General features: G+C 37.4%; 1 protein-coding gene across 1 annotated transcript in view; it reads left to right on the top strand.

Annotated features, from left to right (window-relative positions):
- Positions 1-18562, top strand: part of COG5 (component of oligomeric golgi complex 5) — a 277137-nt gene that overhangs the window by 173534 nt on the left and 85041 nt on the right. The window contains exon 11 of the mRNA XM_081244423.1: positions 1606-1687. Coding sequence (XP_081100549.1) covers positions 1606-1687 — 82 coding nt within the window. The remainder of the gene's footprint in view (positions 1-1605; positions 1688-18562) is intronic.

Below are 18562 nucleotides of genomic sequence, written 5' to 3'. Positions count from 1 at the left end.
ATGTAGACGCATATATATAGTCACCAAATTTCCCGCATCTTAGACATCTTTCATATTTTTACCATTATGTTATCTGTAGACTTTTCATATATGACCTTTAATATGTTGAGGTAATTACCTAGCTTGTTCCTAGCTTGTTGAGTGGTTTTATCATGAAAGTGTGTTGAATTTTGTCAAATGCATTTTTGTACATCAGTTGAGATAATCTTGTGGTTTTGTCCTTCATTTTGTTAATGTGCTGTATTAAAATGGTTCTTTAATGTGATGAAAAACATTTTTTTTTACTGAAGTATAATTGATTAACAATGTTGTGTTAGTTTCAGTACAACAAAGTGACTCATTTATTTATATATGTATATATATTCTTTTTCAGATTCTTTCCCATTACAAGTTATTACAAGATATTGAATATAGTTCTCTGTGCTGTAGGTCCTTGTTGGAAAAACATCCACTTTAAAGTGTATGATATACAATACACATATTGCATAAAATCTTGTTAATCTGAATCTATTTTGTGATCACTGCATAAGAAATTAGCAATTATTTGATTTGCCTTTTTATGATACACAATACCCATTTGAATTCAAAACAAAACTTATTAAAGAAACAAATGACAAAGAAAATAGATATGTGCATAGGCATAAAAGTGAGAAATCAGTATTTTTCATGGCTCATTTTCTTTCTTATAACCTTGAAAAGTAGAATTTCATTCTTTGCAAGTACAAAACTAAAGCAGAATGAATGAATTTCCTAATTATTCTTTTTAATGACAGTAGTCATATTTGAACATTATACATATTTATGTTACTAGGGTGAACCATGTGAAATTGGCATTGTTGTACTTCAAAAGTAGAATAACGGCAATTTGATATAATATTACCACACATGTAGAAGTACCTTAAAGGGCTTGGTAAAATTTCTGTAAGTGTCATTTTCTTTTAACAGTATTAACGTACTTTGTCCGGTTTTAACAAATGACACTTAAACTAATCTTTATCTTTTCTTTTTAGTAATTACTTTCTAAAATATGTATTAATAGTTGAGTGACAGTATCCTGCTAAGCTGAGTAATAGTAATTCCTGTGACTTAAAAAAACAAAAACAAAATTGTGTCTATACTTCAGGCAGTTCTCTTTCGTAATTGGTGAATTGTATCTTGGTGGTCACTCTTGGTCTAAGCATGCTTGTTCTTCATTTTCTTATGGTAACAAAAATTGCCTTCTGTATATAAAATGATGACAATAATTGTAATAATAATAACATTCACTGAAGATTTATTATATGTCAAGAACTGTTCCAAGAGTTTACTTTAATAAACTTTTAAAATCCTTGTAATAATCCTGTAGTGTGGGTACTGTTATCTCCATTTTACAGAGGGCAGGGAGGCACAGAATGATTTAGCAACTTGCCCAAGCTCACACAGCTAGTAAGTAGCAGAGAAGGATGAAGACATGAGACATGATTTGACTCATCTATATATTTCTACTTAGTTACTTAATAATTCCATTGTTTGATAGACTTAAATACATTTTTAATACTTTTTTGATGCTCTGTCTTATCCATTGTAATTAAAAAAAATAATACATCCCCTTTTTTTGGGTCATAGGATGGACATGCTGAAATTTTATACACATTTTGGAATTCAGTTACTCAAGCACTTTCTTCTCAGTTTCAGACAGCAACAAACTGTAAGTACAGTATTTATTTTGCAAATTGATTTCACAGTTTTTCAGTTACTTTAAAATTTAATATCAAGAAGTTTTGCTCTATTAGTTTATAAAACATATCTTTTAAAAACTCCTGGCTAATTGTCATTTCTGATGTTACCTATATATCCAGTTATATAAGCAATAAATTCTTTTTTTACACTTTTAAAATACTTAGGATGTGAAATAAAATGCTCCAGAAGAATAAGTTAATTCTCTATAATTCAGTCAGAGGAACCTGAATTTTTCCTATGTAAAGGGTGATTGATGTTGAAGAATTTAGTTAAAGCTTGTAGAGTATTTTAATTCCTAACAAAGAGATATTAAAAGGTAGAGACCTTCTAGCTTTTCCTTTATTGTTAAAATGAAGATTTGATGAATGAACAGCTGAAATACGCACATCATGAATTAAAAGTTGCTTAACCAAATATAATCCAGCAAATTTTTCTTACTTTGTTTTTGTCATGAAATAATGGCACAGGGTAGTTCTAAACAATGAAGTATACAAACTAGCTAATATCATATAAGTGTTTTTGTCTAATCACTGAATGTAAGAGCATTGAATGTACCTAGGCCTTTTAAAAGTGTTTTCAGAGTTTGTATGTAGTTAACTTTTTATTCACATTTGCTGAGAGTACCTAGTAATGTAAACATTATTTAGTCCCTGACAACTCCGGATTGAATTAACCACACTACCTTGCTTCCGTACTTCTAAAGGAGTGTGCAGCAAGGCAGTGACCACAGGGAAGGTCTTCATTTGTGTGTGGCCAGACAGAACTTAAGCAGAGGGTTTATTTAGGACTGATTCATTCTATTTACTTCTACAAATCACCCTACTCAAAGAATACTGTGCTTCTCCCTGCTTTAGGTATTTGTTTGGGTCAGCTTTTTTGAGATGTAATTTACATATATAAAATTCGCCAACTTTGAGCAGAAAATTCTATGAATTTTTGACAGATGTTTACATCCTGATAACCACCATCACAATTAAGATATAGAACATTTCTCTCACCAACACCCCACCCCCATGTCCCTAATGTACTCTTATAGTTAATCTCCTATTCCTACCTCTTGGCTCCTGGCAGCTAATGGTAAGCTTTCTGTCTGTATGAGTTAGCTTTTCCTAGATTTTCATAAAACTGGAATCATGCAGTATGAGTTCTTGTATAGCAACGTAGTTATTTTAAGGTTTATTCATGTTGTTGCATGTACCAGTAGTCCATTTCTTTTTATTGCTGATTAGAATTTCATTGTATAGATATACACAATTTATCTATTCTCCAGTTGGTGGAATAACTGGTTTATTACAGTTTGGGCTTATTATGAATAAAGCTACTACAGTCATTTACATACAGGTCTTTTGTAGACATATGTCTTCATTCTCTTGGGTAAACACATAGAGCGGAATTTCCTGATCATTTGATAAGTATATGTTTAACTTTAAAAAACTGCTGAACTGTTTCCCAAGATAGATGGACCATTTTTCATCCCCATCAACAATGTATGATAATTCTTCTATATTTTCATCAATCCATGATATTGTCTTTTTTTTTTTTTTTTTTTTTTTTGCGGTACGCGGGCCTCTCACCGCCGCGGCCCCTCCCACCACGGAGTACAGGCTCCGGACGTGCAGGCCCAGCGGCCATGGCTCACAGGCCCAGCCGCTCCCCGGCATGTGGGATCCTCCCAGACCGGGGCACAAACCTGCGTCCCTTGCATCGGCAGGCGGACTCCCAACCACTGCGCCACCAGGGAAGCCCTGTCATTTTAATTTTAGCCATTCTTGTGAGTGTTCAGTGGACTTTCATTGTGGTTTTAACTTCACTAGCCTAAAGACTACTGATGACCAGATTTTCATAGGTTTGTTTCCCATCTGTATATCTTCTTTGGTTAAGTGTTTGTCAAAATTACTGACTTTTTAGTTTTATTTAATTTTTTTAGCTTATTGCTTGTCCTCTTATTATTGAGTTTAAAATATCTTTATATATCTGATTCCAAGTCCTTTCTCAGATGTATGTTTTACAAATATAGTCCCCTGTCTGTGGTTTGCCTTTTCATTTTCTTAACAGTATCTTTCAAATGACGAAAGTTTTTATTTTTGAAAAATGTCCAATTTATCAGTTTTAGGAGGTAGTTTTTCAAATATTCAAATAGAGTATTATATAAATACAGCCTTTCAATAGTTTCTTACTCCATGTATGAAAGTAATGGTTTTTCATGAAACCAGTTATGATGTTTTCTTTAATATTTAACTTTCATGCTATAAGCCAGTTGTGGAATACATTTACTCACATACCAGTAGAAAACACAAAGATGTAAATTGACCTACAAAATATATAAGCATAATTACAAAATTCATTAAAACCTCAGTTTTTAGAATAAAAGAAAGCAATGTAAAACCTCATTGTTGCTGTTTTCAAGCATTCATTAAAACTGTACTTTATCACTTCAAAGCCTTTACAAAACCTTGGAGTTGTTGTAGACAGTATTTTTTTTTTTTTTAGATTGGTATATTCCTATTCTCTCTTTTTTAAAAAAAATTTATTTTTGGCTGTGTTAGGTCTTCGTTGCTGCACATGTGCTTTCTTTGGTTGCAGAGAGCAGGGGCTACTCTTTGTTGCAGTGTGTGGGCTTCTCATTGCGGCGGCTTCTGTTGTTGCGGAGCACGGACTCTAGGTGCACAGGCTTCAGTAGTTGTGGCACATAGGCTCAGTAGTTGTGCCTCCTGAGCTCTAGAGCACAGGCTCAGTAGTTGTGGCGCATGGGCTTAGTTGCTCTGTGGCATGTGGGATCTTCCTGGACCAGGGCTTGAACCCGTGTCCCCTGCATTGGCAGGCGGATTCTTAACCACTGCGCCACCAGGGAAGCCCTGTAGACAGTATTTTATTTTCTTTCTTTAATGAGTAAACTTAATTAACATTTTGAATATTTTTTTCTCTCAATATGGTAAGAACATACCAAAGAAATAACCTTAGGATACTTGAAATATTTCAAACCTTTAACCATTACATTTTCCAGTATTGTTTATTATTGGTTGATTTAGCACATTTTTAGTAGAAATTGTATAAGGTAAACTTCATCCCAACAAATCACACAGATATTAAGAGAGTATAACTCTAGGGAGTGGGACTGGAATGGAAATGCCCTTGTCTCTAATTCAGTCCTCTCTCTCAGTTCTGGGTCTGGTTGATTGAATTTTCTTCTTCCTCATTAATATTTTTTCCTACTTTTTTGCATGTCTAATAATTTGTGATTCAGTATCACACATGAATTTTACCTTGTTTAGTACTAGATACTTTTGTCTTCCTGTTAAGTATTCTTACTCTCGGGTACTGTTAAGTTACTAAAAAATAATTTGTTTCCTTTGAGGCTTGCTTTTTAGATTTATTGGCAAAACCTGAGCAGTGTTTAGTCTAGAGCTAATTATTTCCCACTACGGAGGGTAGACTCTACCAAATACTCTGTGAATTGTGAGGTTTTTTAGTTTGGCTTTCAGGAACAGGCACTCCTCCCAGTCTTGTGTGAGGAACAGGTATGTTCTCTCTAATCCTTTTCCTTGAGGAAAAATACTACAAAATTAAAATAAAGTGATAAACACCTGAGAAGCTGTTGGGCTGCACCCTACAGGCCTACAAGTTCTGCATTTGCCCAGCTTCAAGACTGGAGAAAGAGACAGAGTCCATTTATGTAGCACATATAGTCCCTGGAGTGTACTGTAGTAATTGTTTAAAATTATAGACAGGCAATACAAAGGAGGTGCAATCATCTGCAGAGTTGAAGATTATATACAGTGTAACAGATTGTGTTAAGTAAGTAATATTTGGCAGAAAATATCTAAAGGAAAAATTTCCTAGTTAGGAACATGTTCCTTCTGATTTTAAATGTTCATGCTTAATAAAAATAAGTTCTACTAGATATAATAAAACATAATCTAGGGGTTTGACAGTGAATTTACTTTATTTAAAAGGAAAGGGGCCTGAACTTGTCACCGTGAAGATTCAGAATAGCTTCTATAGGAAATGTGCTGCTTTAATTATCTATGGCTAGTAGTTATTTCCAAGATGATTTCTAAGCTTTATGTCTGTTATTTCTCATTGTAGTTTCCAGATAATAATGTTTGTTCACCAACCTGTTGGGTTATGATACGTATATTTTTCAAGTCTCAATAGAAACAAGCAAAATAAACATTACCATTTTGAACTCTTTGAAATGACTTCATAATTCTTCTCTGTAATGTGATTCTCCCAGAATGTCTTATCCCCCTTAGTTTTCTCCATAGCTCTCATCACTTACTAATACACTATTTATTTATTTAGTCTGAACTCCTCCCTCCTCCCACTAGAATTTAATTCCCCATAAGACATGGAATACTATATTGGTCATGGTAGTAGTATCTTCAATGGCTAAAAGTGTACCTAGCACACAGTAAGCCTTCAATAAATGCTTGTTGACTGGAAGGAAGGACGAAAGACAAAAAGGAAGGAAGCAAAGAAGCAAAGATGCCAGTGCCCTTTTATAAAAGCATAAGCACTTAAAAACATTTTTTGAAATATGCTTAAAATGTTCTGGCAAGTAAATGTATTTAAAAAATTTAAAACCCTTTGTGCAATATTAATCTATCAAAACTCTTAAGCAACTCAAGGAGTTGATTCATACAGTTAAGAAAGCTACATGGTATATATCTGTAGTGCTTTGGAACATCAAGTGTGAATAAGAGAAACGCTTTAGGAGATACGCACATTTGAAGATATAGAAAGCTTTAAGACTTAAAATATATGGTAAAACTCCTTATCTTTACCTTTTTAAAGCTACAGTGATAAGTCGGGAGTCCACTCTTCCTTTGAAATAGGGAGATAACCAAGCTATACAATTATGAATACTTTAGTGTAGATTAAAAAAGATGTTAGAATGGTGTCCATGTTAAATGAGATTTTACTGTGATGCATTTCTTTTTTTTTTTTTTGGCTGCATTGGGTCTTCATTGTGGCGCACAGGCTTTCACTAGTTGCGGTGAGTGGGGGCTGCTCTTCATTGCGGTGCGTGGGCTCCTCATTGCGGTGGCTTCTCTTATTGCAGAGCACGGGCTCTAGGTGTGAGGGCTTCAATAATTGAGGCACGTGGGCTCAGTAGTTGTGGCTCGTGGGCTCTAGAGCGCAGACTCAGTAGTTGTGGCGCATGGGCTTAGTTGCTCCACGGCATGTGGGATCTTCCTGGACCAGGGATTGAACCTGTGTCCCCTGTGTTGGCAGGCAGATTCTTAACCACTGCACCACCAGGGAAGTCCCTGTGATGCGTTTCTTAAAAGTTAATGTACAACTTAAATATATATACTTAGGAGATAGATCTCACACCCTCATTTTAAGTACCTTTTAGAATTTTGATCCCTGCAACTGAAGCATTCTTTTGCTACAGAGCTCTAATGAGTTTACAAGGGACCATCCTGAGCACCATGTAGCACATAAAGAAGAAAACTTGGAGCTTGCTGAAAAAGAGAAGTCACTAGATTTGAGAGCTTGAGAGGAGTGTTTTTTAAAAGTACTGAAAGTTTGTATAACCTGGCAGAAAGTAAGTCTAGTGATCAAGCAACTTTTTAGAAACTTTGTTTGACAGGACAAATTTGATCATATAATTCTCTGATAAAATCTTCCATTGATCATATAATTCTCTGATAAAATCTTGCAGATATATCAAATCATTATGTTGTACATACTAATAAATGTTATAAGTCAATTATATCTAAATAAAACTGCAAAAATAAATTTTAAAAGACTTGAAAAGTCTTTCATTGACTTCTCTTTTTAAAAATCATTCATTAAAGTATAATACAGTTGACCATTGAACAGCATGGGGGTTAGGAGGACCGACGTTTTGTGCAATCAAACATCCATGTATCACTATGGTTGGCTCTCCAGATCTGTGGTTCCACACCTGCAGATTCAGCCAACTGCAGATTGGGTAGCACTGTAGCATTTACTATTGAAACATCCACACGTACGTGGACCCACACAGCTCAAACCCGTATTGTTCAAGGGCCAACGGTACTCATAAAGAAAAGGTATGTGTATCATACTTATATACCTAAATGAATTTTTCAAATCTCAATACAGCTGTGTTACCAAGATCAAGAACAGCATCAAGATCAAGAAACAGAATATTACCTGAATCCAGAGGCTCCCCTCATGCCCCCTTCTAGTTTCTGCCTCTTCTTCTCCTAAGAAGAGTAACTACTAATTTCTGATGGTAGAGATGGGTTTCTTTTTTGCTTTAATTATTTCTATTTAAATGAGCAATAATTCATTTATTTTATTTTTATTCATTTATTTTATTTTATTTATTTATTTTTTTTGTGGTATGCGGGCCTCTCACTGTTGTGGCCTCTTCCGTTGCGGAGCACAGGCTCCGGACGCGCAGGCTCAGAGGCCGTGGCTCACGGGCCCAGCCGCTCCGCGGCATGTGGGATCTTCCCGGACCAGTGCATGAATCCGTGTCCCCTGCATCGGCAGGCGGACTCCCAACCACTGCGCCACCAGGGAAGCCCCATTTATTTTATTTTTGACTGTGGTGGGTCTTCGTTGCTGCATGCGGGCCTTTCTCTAGTTGCGGAGAGCAGGGGCCACTCTTCTGTTGTGGTGTGCAGGCTTCTCATTGCGGCGGCTTCTCTTGATGCAGAGCATGGGCTCTAGGTGTGTGGGCTACAGTAGTTGTGTCTCGCGGGCTCTAGAGTGCAGGCTCAGTAGTTGTGGCACACGCGCTTAGTTGCTCCACAGCATGTGGGATCTTCCTGGACCAGGGCTCAAACCCGTGTCTCCTGCATTGGCAGGTGGATTCTTAACCCCTGCGCCACCAGGGAAGCCCAGTTGTTGCTATGTTATTCAGATAAAATCATCCAGTTTTAATCTTGTTTTCTGACGTCTCTTGCTCCATGTTTCTAAGAGTCCTCCATGTTGTTGCATGTCCTTGTAGTCATTCCCAATGTTGTAAAATAAATCATTCGGTCAATATGCCATATTATATTTTATCCACCATATTATAGATGGGTATTTGGGTGGTTTCCCATTTTGAGCTCTGTTAAATAATGCTACCTGTGACAATTCTGTCCTTTTTTATTGGCAATAAACCCAGGAATGGAAAATAGGTAGGTGTGGTAGACAGAATAATAGCCCTCCCAGAAATTTGCATGTGTTACCTTACATGGCAGAGTGGATTTTGCAGATATAACTTAAGGATCTTGAGATGGAGAGATTATCCTGAATCTTCTGGGTGGGCCCAGTGTAGTCATCAAGGGCCTTAGAAGGGTAAGAGGGCAGTAGCAGAGTCAGAAGAGGAGATGTAATTGTGGAAACAGTGATTGGAGTGATGTAACTGCTAGAAGGGGACCACAAACCAAGGAATGGAGGTAGGTGAAAAGGTCAAGTAAAAACTCCCTTAGAACCTCCAGAAGGAAGGTAGCTCTGCTGACACCTTGATTTTGATTTAGTGAGACCAAATTTGTACTTCTGACCTCCAGAACTGCAAGATAAGACACTTATATTGTTTTAAGCCACCAAGTTTGTGGTGACTCGTTACGGCTGCTATAGGAAATGAATATAGTAGGTGATAGAGTATGCATATGTTCATCTTTAGTAGACACTGCCAAAAAGTTTTCCAGTGTCACTGTACCAATTTAAACTCCCACTGACAGTATATGAGAGCCCCAGTTTGTCCACAGCCTGAATCACTTGCTATTTTCTGTTTTTTGTTCTAGCCATTCTGGTGGATGTTTAGTCAAATCTCATTGTAGCTTTAATTTTTATTTCCTTTGTGATTAATGATATTATTCATTTTTCCATATATACATTGGCCATTTGCATATGCTCTTTTACACGTCTGTTGATTTTCTATAGAATTGTATGTCTTACTGATTCATAGGATTTTATTTGCATATTATGAAGTATTTTGTTCGTTTCTTTTCTCTCTCTTTGGCTGACCATTTCAGTTCACTCTAGGATTGTGTTGGTTTGGGGTAGTTGCAGTTTTAGTAGGACTCAGTATATCTCTAATTCTCCCCTTTTTTTAGGCATGCTTCTCCCATGCCTCTAATTGAGAATTTGGAGGGTCTTTGTCTCCTTAGCCCTGAAATATTGAGGTTATCTATTTCTGTCCTCCTGTGGCTTTCAGACAAGCTCTTTAGCCTCCTGCCACGTGAAACTGCACAATTTGCTGAATGTCTTCATGGGAAGGAAGACCTGCCTTTGTTGGTAGCATTTTCTCTCCCCCCAGGTGGTCTTTGTTTCCTAAGATATGTTTCCACAAATATGAAGGATATTTTAACCTGTGTGCTTTGAGGCTTAGACCTAGTTCCCCAGCTACCCTTGCAACTGCGTAACTAAGTAAATCTTCCATAGGATGCTTGGGTTGAGAATCTTTAAGTTTAAAAATTGTCACTCTGGTTCCACAAACCACTAAAAGCTTTTCCACTTTCCCTCTTCTCCAGCAGAGGTTCTCTGTATGGGGCAAGCTTGAATTTTAAACAATATCTCTGGCTTCTTTAGTTGTTAAGATGGGAACACTGGTCTTAACAACTCTTCTTCTTCCACTCTTCTTACCCCTGTTACTCTCAGGATACGGTCCCAACCTGACTTCTCTGGTCCCTTCCTCTCTTTAGCAATCATTTTCTTCCTTTTTAATTTTTTAAATCACTATCCTTGAGCTTTAGTTCTTGAATGAATCACCCTCCTTCTTCTCAGTATTTACAAATACCTGAAACATATGTCTATATCCCCCATTCATCTGGAAAAGTCACATTCATCTTTCCATTCTCAGTTTAGAAATAAAGTGTTCCTTGACGCCTCCTTCCCCATACACACACTCAAATATGGGTATGATATCCTCTATCTGCTCCCACAAAACTCTGACATGTTCCCAGTTTCAATCCTTACCCCACTGCATTGTACTGGCTCACCTCCTTGCCTCGCTGTATCTCCCACTAGGCTCTAGAGAAAGCGTCTCTGTGTACTTCTATTCCATATTACATTCCTATCACATAGCACAGTGCTTAATACAAAATAAACATCCTGTTGAAATGGATCCCTAAAGTGTTAAATTAATATTAAAGGCTTTAAGTATTAGGAAATCTGAGGAGAAAACCAAACTGTGAAATAAAAATACTTCTCATTAAAAAAATAGTAAGCACTTGTAAGGTAAACGAGACCCTAAAATATGAAGTACTTTTAAAACACAAACAACAGTATGTATATGTGATAAACAGGGACACAGAAGCATGGTGAAAAAATGTTAGCATGATCATTGTAGGATAATAGAATACCAGGTAATGTTTACTTTTTTCCTTATGCCTTTATTTATTTGATTTTTTACAGTGAGCATTTTATATCATTAGTTATAAACTATGAAGCAGCTTTCACTGAGGTGAAAGAAGAAAGCAAATATGAGACTAAGATATTTAATTAAATCTTCCATGGAGATTTGTTGAATGGATAAAAGTGATCCAGTAGTTATGGAAATGAATAAAGTGCTCAGCGCTGAAGGGGAGATTGAGATAAAAAGAGCTAAGAGAAAAAAAATCCCCACTTTACTCACATAGCAGGGTAAATTCCAAGTGGATCAAAGAATTAAATGTAAAATATGAAACCGTTCAAGTGCCAGAAGAAACACAAGTGAACAAGCAGCTTCTCTGATTTAATATCCAGAAGCAGTGATGAAAAGATTGATAATTTGACTATGTTAAAAAATTTACATGGCAAAGAAACCCTTAAGCAAAATAAAATGACAATGACAAACTAGAAAAATATTTATAACTTACATCAAAGAAAAGGAGTTAGTATCGCTAATATATAAAAAGCTTCTAAAATAAGAAGAAAAAGGCCAACAACCCTACCCAAAAAAGTGTAGGTATTGTTTAAGTGTTTGTAAAAGATGCTCAGTGTCACCTATAAATAGAAAGATGCAAAATAAAAGTATACAGAAACACCATTTCTCATCTATCAAACTAGCAAAAAAGTAAAAAAAAGTTTGATAACACATGGCAAACTTACGAGAAAACAGTCACTCTCACGCAATGCTAATTAGCATACAAACCTTATAGAGGGGAATTTCTAACAAAATTATCTAACAAAGTATATAAGTATCTAACAAAATTATGTAAGCAGTTGCTTTTTTACTTGGCAACTCTACTTCTAAGGATCTGTTCCATAAATGCACTAGCAAAAGCATGAAGAGACATATTCACAAGGCTGTTCATTGCATTATTATTTGGAAAAAAAACTGAAAACAGCCCAAATGTTCATCACTAGGGGATTAGGTAAACAAACTATGGTGCATCGATAGAATGGAATGCCATGCAGCTATAAAAAGGAATGAGAAAGAAAAAAGAAGGAATGAGGAATATCTTTATATACTACTATGGAGCAATCTCCAAGTTATAGAGAAATATGTCTACAGTGTGCTAATAAGAAAGGGAGTGGTGGGCTTCCCTGGTGGTGCAGTGGTTGAGAGTCCACCTGCCGATGCAGGGGACACGGGTTCGTGCCCCGGTCTGGGAAGATCCCACATGCCGCGGAGCAGCTGGGCCCGTGAGCCATGGCCGCTGGGCCTGTGCGTCCGGAGCCTGTGCTCCGCAATGGGAGAGGCCACAACAGTGGGAGGCCCACATACCGAAAAAAAAAAAAAAAAAAAAAAAAAAATAGGGAATGGTATAAGTAAATACATATTTTGGCCCATATTTTTAAGAAATAGAAGGATAAACCGTAAAATCCAGAACAAAATGGTTACCAGTAGTTGGGGGTGGGAGTGTGTGAAGAATACGTAGGAGAGGACAGGGATGAAGCCTAGACTTCTATGAGTATACTTTGTTGTGGAGATTTAGTTTTGAAGTTATATAAATATTTTATATAGTTATAAAACAAAATTAAAATGAAAGAAGAAATTACTAAAAATCAAAAGTAAAATGGAAAATATTAATGCAATAATGTGTCCAGTTGGTGGCATAACCACACAGAGAGGCAGTCTTTAATTTGACTTTTTACTTTACTCATTTGACTACTTTACTTTTTTTTTTAATCTCTTTTTTAAATTGAAGTATATTTAAATTATAAGGTTGTGTTAGTTTCAGGTCTATAGCAAAGTGATTTGGTTATATTTGGTTAGATTCTTTTCCATTATAGGTTATTATAGGATATCGAATATTGTTCCCTGTGCTATCCAGCAGTAGTAGGTCCTTGTTGTTTACCTATTTTATGACTACTTTACTTTTAAACACAGTAATTATTATTATTATTTTTTTGCTGCACGCGGGCCTCTCACTGTTGTGGCCTCTCCCATTGCAGAGCACAGGCTCTGGATGCGCAGGCTCAGCGGCCGTGGCTCACGGGCCCAGCTGCTCCGCAGCATGCGGGATCCTCCCGGACCGGGGCACGAACCCGTGTCCCCTGCATCGGCAGGCAGACTCTCAACCACTGCACCACCAGGGAAGCCCTAAACACAGTAATTATTTTTTATAGCCCTAGTGGGATATACTTACAGGATAACAAGAACTTCCCAAAAAACACATTACCTCTTTTTAATAACCATGTTATTGATCATATTGTTATTGTTAGATTCAGACAGTTGCTTGTGTGGTGTGGTGTAAATAAATAATTATGTTGGTATCAAACTGAATCTGGATTTTCAACATAGGTGAAACAACATATAAAAATGGGTGAGATCAACTGATAAGGTATTTATTCTTTAAAAATATATTATTTGGTGACGAGTTGCGGCAGGGATAGGAGAGGATGGGGGCGACGGCTGCTTCTTCTAGACGCTAGGGAATGCAGCTGGACCTGGATCCTAAGCAGATTATCCATACTGACCAGGCACGGAGGACAATGCCCGGCTGGAAGACCGAGCAGAGCACAGAAGGACGACCACCCTGTGCTTTTGGATTGGAGAATTTAACCCACTTACATGTAAGCCGTGTGGCTGACATGGTCTTGGTGCTCCGGCCAGGTGTCAGGCCTGAGCCTCTGAGGTGGGAGAGCCAAGTTCAGGACATTGGACCACCAGTGACCTCCCGACCCCACGTAATATCGATCAGCAAGAGCTCTCCCAGAGATCTCCATCTCAATGCTAAGACCCAGCTCCACCCAACGACCAGCAGGCTCCAGTGCTGGACACCCCATGCCAAACAATGAGCAAGACAGGAACACAACCCCACCCATTAGCAGAGAGGCTGCGTAAAATCATACTAAGTTCACAGACACCCCAAAACACACCACCAGATGTGGTTCTGCCTACAGAAAGACAGGATACAGCCTCATCCACCAAAACACAAGCACCAGTCCACTCCACCAGGAAACCTACAAAACCCACTGAACCAACCTTACCCACTGAGGGCAGACACCAAATACAATAGGACCTATAAACCTGCAGCCTGCGAAAAGGAGACCCCAAACACAGTAAGTTAAACAAAATGAGAAGACAGAGAAATGTGCAGCAGCTGAAGGAGCAAAGTAAAAACCCTCGAGACCAAACAAATGAAGAGGAAATAGGCAGTCTACCTGAAAAAGAATTCAGAGTAATGATAGTAAAGATGACCTAAAATCTTGGAAACAGAATGGAGAAAATACAAGAAGCATTTAACAAGGACCTAGAAGAAGTAAAGAGCAAACAAACAATGATGAACAACACAATAAATGAAATTAAAAATACTCAAGGGGCTTCCCTGGTGGCGCAGTGGTTGGGAGTCCGCCTGCCGATGCAGGGGACACGGGTTCGTGCCCCTATCCCGGAGGATCCCACATGCCGCGGAGCGGCTGGGCCCGCGAGCCATGGCCGCGGAGCCTGTGTGTCCGGAGCCTGTGCTCCGCAACGGGAGAGGCCACAGCAGTGAGAGGCCCGCGTACAGCAAAAAAAAAAAAAAAAAAATACTCAAGAAGGAATCAATAGCAGAATAACTGAGGCAGAAGAACGGATAAGTGACCTGGAAGGTAAAATAGTGGAAATAACTACTACAGAGCACAGTAAACGAAAAAGAATGAAAAGAATTGAGGACAGTCTCAGAGACCTTTGGGACAACATTAAATGCACCAACATTTGAATTATAGGGGCCCCAGAGACGAAGAGAAAAAGAAAGAGACTGAGAAAATATTTGAAGAGATTATACTTGAAAACTTCCCTAATATGGGAAAGGAATTAGTTAATCAAGTCCAGGAAGCACAGAGACTCCCATACAGGATAAATCCAAGGAGAAACATGCCAAGACACATATTAATCAAACTATCAAAAATTAAATACAAAGAAAACATATTAAAAGCAGCAAGGGAAAAGCAACAAATAAAATACAAGGGAATCCCCATAAGATTAACAGCTCATCTTTCAACAGAAGCTCTGCAAGCCAGAAGGGAGTGGCAGGACATATTTAAAGTGATGTAAGGGAAAAACCTACAACCAAGATTACTCTACCCAGCATGGATCTCATTCAGATTTGATGGAGAAATTAAAAGCTTTACAGACAAGCAAAAGCTAAGAGAACTCAGCACCACCAAACCAGCTTTACAACAAATGCTAAAGGAACTTCTCTAGGCAGGAAACACAAGACAAGGAAAAGACCTACAATAACAAACCCAAAACAATTAAGAAAATGGTAATAGGAACATACATAATGATAATTACCTTAAATGTAAATGGATTAAATATGCTCCAAGCAAAAGACATAGACTGGCTGAATGGATACAAAACAAGACCCGTATATATGCTGTCTACAAGAGACCCACTTCAGACCTAGGGACATGTACAGACTGAAAGTGAGGGGATGGAAAAAGATATTCCATGCAAATGAAAAAAGAAAGCTGGAGTAGCAGTTCTCATATCAGCCCAAATAAACTTTAAAATAAAGACTATTACAAGAGATAAAGAAGGACACTACATAATGATCAAGGGATCAATCCAAGAAGAAGATAAAACAATTGTAAATATTTATTCACCCAACATAGGAGCACCTCAATACATAAGGTAAATGCTAACAACCATAAAAGGGGAAATCGACAGTAACACAATAATAATAGGGGGCTTTAACACCCCACTTTCACCAATGGACAGATCATCGAAAATGAAAATAAATAAGGAAACACAAGCTTTAAATGTTACATTAAACAAGGTGGACTTAATGGATATTTATAGGACATTCCATCCAAAAACAACAGAATACACTTTCTCCTCAAGTGCTCATGGAACATTCTCCAGGATAGATCATATCTTGGGTCACAAATCAGGCCTTCGTAAATATAAGAAAATTGAAATCATATCAAGTATCTTTTCCAACCACAGTACTATGAGAGTAGATATCAATAACAGGAAAAAAACTGTAAAAAATACAAACACATGGAAGCTAAACAGTACGCTACTAAATAACCAAGAGATCACTGAAGAAATCAAAGAGGAAATCAGAAAATACCTAGGAACAAATGACAATGAAAACACGATGATCCAAAACCTATGGGATACAGCAAAAGCAGTTCTAAGAGGGAAGTTTATAGCAAAATAACCCTACCTCAAGAAACAAGAAACATCTCAAACAACTTAACTTTACACCTAAAGCAATTAGAGAAAGAACAACAACAAAAACCCAAAGTTAGCAGAAGGAAAGAAGTCATAAACACCAGATCAGAAATGAATGAAAAAGAAATGAAGGAAACAATAAGAAAGATCAGTAAAACTAAAAGCTGGTTCTTTGAGAAGATAAACAAAATTTGATAAACCATTAGCTAGACTCATCAAAAAAAAAAGGGAAAAGACTCAAAGCAACAGAATTAGAAATGAAAAAGGAGAAGTAACAACTGACACTGCAGAAATACAAAGGATCATGAGAGATCACTGCAAGCAACTATATGCTAGTAAAATGGACAACCTGGAGAAATGGACAAATTTTAGAAAAGCACAAGCTTCTGAGACTGAACCAGGAAGAAATAGAAAATATAAAGAGACCAGTTACAAGCACTGAAATTGAAACTGTGATTAAAAATCTTCCAACAAACAAAAGCCCAGGACCAGATGGCTTCACAGGCAAATCTGTCAAACATTTAGAGAAGAGCTAACACCTATCCTTCTCAAACTCTTCCAAAATATAGCAGAGGGAGGAACACTCCCAAACTCATCCTACGAGGCCAACATCACCCTGATAACAAAACCAGGCAAAGATGTTATGAAAAAGAAAAATACAGGCCCATATCACTGATGAACATAGATGCAAAAATCCTCAAAAAAATACTAGCAAACGGAATCCAACAGCACATTAAAAGGATCATGTACCATGGTCAATTGGGGTTTATCCCAGGAATGCAAGGATTCTTCAATATATTCAGATCAATCAATGTGATAAAACATATTAACAGATTGAATGAGAAAAACCATATGATCATCTCAGTAGATGCAGAAAAAGCTTTTGACAAAATTCAACACTGATTTATGATAAAAACCCTCCAGAAACTAGGCATAGAGGGAACTTAACTCAACATAATAAAGGCCATATATGACAAACCCACAGCCAACATCGTTCTCAATGGTGAAAAACTGAAACCATTTCCACTAAGATCAGGAACAAGCCAAGGTTGCCCACTCTCACCACTCTTATTCAACATAGTTTTGGAAGTTTTAGCCACAGCAATCAGAGATGAAAAAGAAATAAAAGGAATCCAAATTGGAAAAGAAGAAGTAAAACTGTCAATGTTTGCAGATGACATGATACTATACATAGAGAATCCTGAAGATGTTACCAGAAAACTACTAGGACTAATCAATGAATTTGGTAAAGTTGCAGGATACAAAATTAATGCACAGAAATCTCTTCCATTCCTGTACACTAATGAAGAAAAATCTGAAAGAGAAATTAAGGAAACACTCCCATTTACCATTGCAACACAAAGAATAAAATACCTATGAATAAACCTACCTAAGGAGACAAAAGACCTGTATGCAGAAAGCTATAAGACACTGATGAAAGAAATTAAAGATGATACAAACACATGGAGAGATATACCATGCTCTTGGATTGAAAGAATCAGCATTGTGAATATGACTCTACTACCCAAAGCAATGTACAGATTCAGTGCAATCTCTGTCAAACTACTGATGGCATTTTTCACAGAACTAGCACAAAAAATTCACAATTTGTATGGAAACACAAAAGACCCCGAATAGCCAAAGCAATCTTGAGAACGAAAAATGAGGCTGGAGGAATCAAGCTTCCTGACTTCAGACTATACTACAAAGCTACAGTAATCAAGACAGTATGGTACTGGCACAAAAACAGAAATGTAGATCAACAGAACAGGATAGAAAGCCCAGAGATAAACCCACGCACATATGGTCACCTTATATTTGATAAAGTAGGCAGGAATATACAGTGGATGTAGAAGGGTAACTGAGGACATGGGAAGAGATGTGACCCAAGAATCGGCTCACCTAGCAAGCTGGGTGCGTGCGAATGTTTCCGGACTGCAAGCAGTACTGATTGTTCTGGGCACTGATCCCCGCATGTCCTTGGTATAATCGGGAACATAAGGAAATAAGGAGGTGCATTGTTTAGATGTTCAAGGACGACACAGCCTGTGCTAAATAGAACCTTTTTGTATTAGATAAAGTTATAAGTAAAGTACATCTAGCTCTTAAAATGTGCTTTTAATTACAAAAAGTATAATAGATGTCAGATAAAGGTTAAATAAATACGCCACAGTGGACTGAGGGCTTTGCTGTTTTGCCTGAGCGAGCAACAGCCCTCTACCACTGTGCTTTAACGCATACATCTCGTGTGTAGGACTCATTTTCATCTCTGACTGAACAACTGCAACAGCGGAGAAAAGACAGCCTCTTCAATAAGTGGTGCTG

This window comes from Mesoplodon bidens (genome assembly GCF_964165515.1).
Source record: "Mesoplodon bidens genome assembly, chromosome: 9".
Lineage (NCBI taxonomy): Eukaryota > Metazoa > Chordata > Mammalia > Artiodactyla > Ziphiidae > Mesoplodon > Mesoplodon bidens.
Note: the sequence above shows the minus strand (reverse complement) of the source record. Positions and strands in the feature narration are given on the sequence as shown.